Source organism: Phragmites australis, chromosome 1 (assembly GCF_958298935.1).
Source record: "Phragmites australis chromosome 1, lpPhrAust1.1, whole genome shotgun sequence".
NCBI lineage: Eukaryota > Viridiplantae > Streptophyta > Magnoliopsida > Poales > Poaceae > Phragmites > Phragmites australis.
The window spans coordinates 48,352,957-48,360,543 of NC_084921.1; the positions used below are offsets into that span (position 1 = coordinate 48,352,957).

At 41.5% G+C, this 7,587-nt stretch overlaps 1 protein-coding gene across 2 annotated transcripts; it reads right to left on the reverse strand.

Annotated features, from left to right (window-relative positions):
• Positions 1-713: 713 nt before the first annotated feature.
• Positions 714-6,548, reverse strand: LOC133924083 (metal tolerance protein 5-like). 2 transcript variants are annotated; one of them, XM_062369469.1, is made up of 7 exons: positions 6,074-6,177; positions 4,617-4,751; positions 3,805-3,920; positions 3,439-3,684; positions 2,914-2,994; positions 1,831-2,064; positions 714-1,323 (listed from the first exon to the last, which is right to left on the reverse strand). In XM_062369469.1, the coding sequence occupies exons 2-7, from the start codon at positions 4,618-4,620 to the stop codon at positions 973-975; spliced, it is 1,032 nt and encodes a 343-aa protein (XP_062225453.1). In that variant the 5' UTR covers positions 4,621-4,751; positions 6,074-6,177; the 3' UTR covers positions 714-972. The 2 variants fall into 2 exon arrangements, with proteins under 2 accessions (XP_062225453.1, XP_062225445.1); XM_062369461.1 differs by lacking the exon at positions 4,617-4,751 and having other exon boundaries at positions 6,074-6,548.
• Between the last annotated feature and the right edge of the window lie 1,039 nt (positions 6,549-7,587).

Consider the following 7,587-nt stretch of genomic DNA (forward strand, 5'->3'; position numbering starts at 1 on the left):
TGAGCTACTCGAATTCGACTCGCTATAGATTTGATTCGAGTTTGACTCAAAACACTAATAAGCTAAGCTTGAGTCTAGCCATACGCTCGCGAGTCTATCAAGCTCAAATAGCTTGTTAAAAGCTCGACTAACTTCAACTGCTTTCCATCAAAACAAAGCTAGCATCCATTTACTTTAGTTAAGTTTATTTTTAAAAACCTCATCATGCAACTTAAAGTCTAATCGTCAAACCTCAAAACTATGTGGCTACATACATATGTGACTTATAAACATAGTTATAAAAAAAACTCAAGGCTCACAAGCTACTCGAATTCAATTCACTCTAAACTCAATTCGAGCTCAGCTCAAGATTCTTAACAAAACAAGCGCAAACCTGATTATAGACTCGTCCATATCTTTAGCTCAGAAAAAGCTTGAGACAGTGGGCTCTTGAGCATGTTAACAGCCCTAATTCGAGTGGCAGATTTCGGATTGAATGGCCATCACAAGCTGCGATAACAGGTGGCTAGTCCGAATGCTTTGTACAATGAGCGCCTCTGTATAGCATAATACAGATTGCACGAGCTAGATTAATCTACATGCGTGGCATCTCTCTTACGAAATGTGAAACCCTACATGCACTTAATCGGATGACCAAAGGCATGGCCTGATATAAGCTGTACATGATCTTCCAAAAAATGCACAGCTCAAATACCAGTCTGCAGGGAAACAGATAACAGAAAATCAAAGAGTTGAAGACCAGTATAAAATATCTGCATTACTGGAGAATCAGATTCTTCGGTACATGATACTGTAATCTACCAGGGCATCGCCGCACCAGGCACTCTAGTACCCACAACTCCATCGCACGTACCCCAATGGTTTCCTGCGACGGATGACAAGACGAGCACCGGATTCCTGAAACCATATCGGCTACTCGTAAATAGTTTCAGCTACGAAGCCGTGTCGTTCCACTGGCCGGAAACTTGCAGGCTATTTTTCGTGGGACAGGGCGTGCTCGGGCCGGTGGGTGAACTCGTAGTCGAGGTGGACGAACGCGCGCTCGATCTCGGGCAGGCGCTCCAGCTTCTCCTGCAGGGCCTCGCCGATGTCGTGCGCCTCCTGCAGCGGCATGTCCGACGGCAGCACGATATCCACCTCCACAAAGTAGTGGGAGCCGAACGTGTAGGCCCGCACGGTGTCGATGTGCCGCACGGCCTTGTGGTGGTTCCAGCACAGGTAGGTCAGCTTCTGGAGGTACTCCGGCGAGGCCGACTGCCCAACCAGGGAGTGGACGTTCTCCAGCACCGTCATCGACCATGTTCTGATCGTGTAGATAGCCAGCTGCAAAGGAGCAGGTAAGCTGTCAGTTTCTGAAAATACACGCCGTGGCGAAATGGCGATTCTGAGTTATGCTCATGCATGAAGTGCTTGCAAGTTCAAGTGCAATACCTGCCTATCCAGTATTCTAGTTGAGGAGTTACAGTAAGTCACAGCTGTCCTATTATGTTATGAGTCAGAAGTTACTTTTTTTCTCTATACTTTTCCTTCTAAGACTACCTATTATTTTTTCAAGACGATTATCACTTACCAGTCAAAATTATTTTAGGTGCTAAGATAGATCCCGAGACCTACCGATCGTGAACTGGAGCCAAAGGTTAATACAAGCGTCGGTGTCAACCAAACAATGTCTATTAGATTTGATACCTTGGGTGCATGACTAGGCTCACATCATAGTTAACTTTTTTAAGACCATACTACTGGATACAACAAAAGGGGAAAATACTTGGATGCTACTTATGTTACATATGGAATAAGTGAGAATGTCAGATGTAATTTTCTTGTACTTACAATGATTGCACCAACTGGGTCGATCCAACCTTCAATATAATTGGCAAGTAGTGCAGCAACCAGGCCAATTACATTAGTGATGACATCAAAAAAGTGATCCTGTGCATAAGCCTTGACGATTTCGTTTGTGAATGAGCGGCAATATATAGCTAGACCAAGTTTCACCGATGTCACAGAGAGCATTATGTCAACAACCCACTTTTCCTGCTCATTTGTTAGGCTGAATTCATCTCCCTGGAGAACAAGATGTCAGATAATCAGCACAGGCAAACAACACTGTGGTCTATGGAACAACTACAAGGGAAACTAGTAGTCCAAGAGTGACAGTATCTGATTGTGGATATGGTATGTGCTTCTCTAAAGTGAACTACAGAGTGCCATAGGATGCAAATTATGGACGAAATGGGATAAGTATTTCAGCAAGCTGCAAGAGCCAGGGCCCATATCCAGCTAGTTATTTTGCAGACAGGTAGGATATTGAGGACGTGATAAGCAGTTAAGTCCAAGAATATATATCTAAAACAAGAAATAATTCGGTATGAAAGCTTAATGCCAGCAGCAAGGGCATATCTCTAGTTCACAGCATGACCTACGGATCTTCTGGTTGGCCATGAGTAAGATTAAGTTAAAAAAACATCGGTAAAACAAATTTGATTGCCCAAAAGCTTACACTGCTATAGCTTGTTAAATTCGCAATATGTGCACCAGAACAACTAAGAGATCAAATGCTAGTGGTGGTAGTGCCATCATGTGACTAGATTGTTAACCATAAGAAACAAAGAAAGAGACGTGTTTCTGAGGCAAAGAACCCATCATCCATGGCAGTATGACAGGCTTTTCAACGTATTGCAGCAATAAGCGAGAAAACAATCAAAACAAAAGTTATGGCAATAAGCACAACTAATATTGAAGGCCCGGCAGTATTCTAATGACCCAGAGAGGTATAACTTGTGATTTGCAAAAGAGAAGACATATCATAAGAGAAGTCCTGCTCAAAAGAAAATTGAAAATACATTTTCAAATTCAATAAAAGCTAAAAAGCGACACAAGTTAAACATTTGCTAGAGATAGAAAGAGACTTACTTCATACACCAATGAGCGTATTGATTCTAGGATGATCTGGAGGCCAAGGGTTGCCATAACAGAAGCAAAAACAAGTATTCCCTGAAGAAAATTTGTACAAAAACTTCAAATACATTGAAAAGGGACTAAAAGGGAACATGATTGCTTATATCGCAAGAAAACCTCAGATGCATGGAAAATTTATGAAATTAGTTTAGCATTGGACTAACACCCAGATATGACTCAGAAGTTAAGAACATGATTTCGAGTAACTATTCTACTTCATATTTTTAGCATTAGTTTATTTTATTTATGATCTAATATCCACTTGCTTCTTTTCATACTTCCATACCAAGAACACCATGAGAAGATAGTTTCTCCTCTTTATTTAAGTTTTTCATAGTAATTGAAATATGCTTTATGTATACTGATAATTGAGATAGTTCAATGGAGTTCTCAACAGCTAAATGGAACCAATCGTGTGGATTATAGTAGGAACAAATGAGCCAAATAAATTGAGGAAGTACATGTTGCCGCAAAACTTACCAGCGGTTGCATACGCTTTTTACCAATTGGGTATCTGTAGGGGTTTGGTGTTTGCATAGAAAATGCAGTAAACCACAAGATAAACCCTGACAATAAGTCCAGAAGAGAATCCAAAGTCGAAGCAATAATAGCAAGCGAGCCACTCCTTACTGAAGCATACACTTTTGCAGCAAAAAGAACCATATTAGCGATGTTAGAAAGCCGGATGGCTAATGTCTCACTCCTAGCAACTTTGTCACGTTCTTCCTGCAGGCAAATAAATTGGTGATCAGTAGACACAAATGCAGTCAAACGGACATTCTGTCTGTTTAAAATTAAGGAAAGCTGTCTCCCCTAATGTTACAGCAGAAAGTTTATATAACAGACCTTGGACATTCCAGGAAGGAAACCACGATCCGTAAGCGTATCCATCTCATTAAAACCCTCTAGCATCTCCACTTGCTGTTGGTAGTACTCAGCAACAACATCCTCAGGACCTTGAGCTGTTGATAGAACCATAAATACTATATCAGAAACTAACTTTTGTTCGAAAATCAAGAAGGAAGATATGTGAATGGCTCCAACTATATAAGAGTTCTAAACAATTGGAGTGGCTTGCAAAGTTAAGATATTATTGGAACATGCATCCAGAGCTCCTTTGCTGTTCTACTGACACTTCAGAGTCCTTTTGTAATTGCCTTTCCTCTATACAGCACTGGAGATAGAATAGAACTATTGGGACTAGATATAACTATCCTACGCAGCTAAAGCAGAAAGCCAGAACAACAATACATTCATATAACAGAATGTGAGGATATGACTAAATGAGTTAATTGAGATAGGAATTTAACTTTTCATTCAACTCCACTACTTGAAAGCATACTTGAAAAGAGCAGGGGAAAATTACATATATCTGAAAAAGAATGCACGGCTATTGCCCATAAAACCCAACATCTCACGTGCCACCCTAATGTCCTATACTCTTGTTACCAAGTTTGTCAGTTGTCACTGTTTTAATTCTGCTGACTACAGACACACACAAAAACTATTTTTCCAGGAGTTTAGCATGTGCGATCCAAGAAATGAGCAGCTCACGTGCAGACTGCCCTTCCCCATATGAGCCCTGTAAAGTACGAACCCAATATATATAGGCAAGAGCAGAATTTGCAGAAAGGTAAGAAAAACTAACGAAGACGTACACATTCGTGCTCAGTTCCCAAAAGTGGCGTAATAGCATATCCGTAAGAAATAGGCCGCATCTAACCCAGCACAGTGTTCACAAATGCGTCTGTTACCGCTCGAAAATCGTGGTAACCGAGCTTACCGCTCCACACCTATAATAGAAATCATTCGGTAATCGAATTTGAATTCAAAAAATTCTAAAAAAAATCCTAAAAAAACTAGAGACAATTCTAAGACCTTCTAGGAAAAACATATTCAAAAATAATGTCGTTTGCATCATATTCTATAGGGAGGAAGTTTGAAAAAAAAAAAGTTGAAGCGCGCAGCTCATTTATTAACTTATATTAAGGAAAAGCTTAACATGTAAACACATTTTTTTAAGGACGTATCTTAAGAGGATCTTTAAAATTAGTTTCACTTCATTTAGAGTTTTATTAATTTCTTAAGAAACATCACTGTAATTAACTTTTTCATGTCTACCATTATTTTTCCTACATAAAGCACAGTATAAGTAAACTAATAAAAGTGGTTTCACTAATTTTAGAGGTATGATGAGTTGGTTATGAATTAATCTAGTTGTAACATATTTACACAATCGTGCATGTAACAATGACTATTTCATGAGTTCATTATTTTTAAAAGACATAGGATCATGTAAGAAGAGTAACAAAATTGGTTTCATGATTTTTGGATTAGCAAAGCGTAAACTATATATTTAACTTGGTTTAGCAAATACATTTTCTCAAAAAAAATATTCAACTTTTTTATGAGTATAAATACTTTTATCATGTAGATCATGTTACAAGGAAACCAACAATATTTGTTTTACTTGATTTGAAACTCAGATGAATTAGTTATTGATTTTACAAGGTTAGGCCATTTTTTGGTTTTTTTGTTGAACTTCACTGAAATTCGAGAAAACCGTTTGATAAATCGCTAAAATCGAATGGTTACCCAAGAATTCGAACGGTTACCGACAATTCGGAAAATGTAAAAAATTCGGTCCATAAATAGCTAAATGTGGTAGGTAACCATAGCAAACTGACCGGTTACCGTTTGGTCGATTCGGACCGAATTTGAATTTCAAATTTGTTCGAGTTAATTTTGATCGAATTCTCGCCGAATTTTACACGGTCATCGCGATAACCGCGATTTCTCGGTAACCGCTGGCAAGCGGTTTTTGTTGCCAAAAAGAATTTGTGAACCACCCAGCACTACCGTCAATACCCTGATCCAATCCCCATCTGTGGGCTGGAAAGGAGAATCTAGCCCGCACTACTGTCTACTTACCTCTTACTAGAAACGAAAAAAATGCCAACTTTAGCAACTACTACATCAAACGAAACGAACCAAGCTGCAGGAACACGAGACACGTAAATTCAGATAAATCAAGCATAAATAAACACGGAAAAACCATAACCCACCCAACACAGGCATCATGGACGCAACACAGCAGACAGAGGGAGAGATGGACCTAGGACGCCGAGGCAGTGGTGGAGCGCGCGGGTCGGCGGCCTCTCCTGGTGCACCTCCGGTGGGCGGAAGGCGTCGAAGTTGAGCCGCCACGACTCCTGCGCCGCGGTGACCGCGCCGCCGGCGTTGCGAGCCTCCACGGCGGAGAGCAGGAGGAGTTCCTCCCCCTCGCCGCAGCTCGCCGCAGCCCCCGCCGCCATTCCGCAACCCTACGCGCCGTTCTCCCTCCCCTCCCGTACGGCGCAGATGCGAAGTGAGAGGAACAGCGACAGCAGCCGCAGCTGCAGGAGACTGACTGACGTGTAGCCACTCGCCAAGCAGGACGAGCAGGCGAAATCGCGAATGCACTAACCCCGCGTGCGCCGCCCTGTGACTAGAGAGGGAGGCGAGCAGGCGAAATCGGCAAAAGAGGGAGGCGGGGTCCGTCGCGCTGACGTGCATAAGCCGGAAGAGGCGATCGCCGTTCCTCACGGGTCGTTCTCAGGTCGGCAGCGGTGGGTCGTGAGTGGGTCTAGTGTAGTCTTGGTGTAGGGGGCTGGTGGGCCAGCAATCTACCGGTAGACAGGTGGAGGGACATGATTTGAGAGGATTGGGATCTCGCGGTTGCGAGCGCCCGAGAGCGGGAGTACCGCATCAGTAGGAAAACATATGCTTCCACCATTAGGAAATTGAAAGGAAATTGAGAGCGTGTCTGTTTGGCGACCCGGATCGTTTTACTATTAGCAACTGTATATGTATTTTATATATGTAAAATCTATTTTGAAAAAATTTAGCTATGAAGATATGAAAAATAAATAATGAGTATTTAGATATAAAAAATAAATAATAGAATAAATCTTGTCAGTAACAATGAGTTAATCCCTAACATTGACAGAAAATTGAAAATATTTTTAAAAAGAGAAATATAATTTAACTTTGTAAGATAATCATTTGATCAAATTAAATAAAAAACAAAGATTATTTAAATCTATTATAACTCATATATTTTATAAAAATATAGATATATAAACTTCGAAAAAATAGGAATCGTTATCAGTTCGGCCATCGAATTCGTTATCTATAAACTAAGGAGGTACGACATATTTTCTGCGAAGCTAACGGGGGGAAAACTTTACCCAAATTTTGAGGCCAAATCTGTCTGAAGTTACGGCAAGGTAAACTTTGTTTCGCATCTAATTACTTCAAAGAAATTAGCTATTTCCTTCAATTGAACTACTTGTTCAAACCGGTAAAAATATTTCTGACGAAAAATCAGGAACGTGCATGGTTAATCGGTGGGAAACGTACGGTGTGGCCACAATGACCCCCTGCGTCGAGATCACCGTAGCTTTCACGGGGCAACCCGAGCCGTCCCCGTGCTCATCCACTGAGTTCGCCGTCTCGTCTTCTTCTACACGTCTCCGCAACGATGAAGCCACTGGAACAAGGCGTCCTGTTGCCCGCGCGCGCCACGGCTGCGAGGTGCAACGTTCGCATCGCCGCGGCCATGCGTCCAAGTGGCTGTCTGTCCTTGTT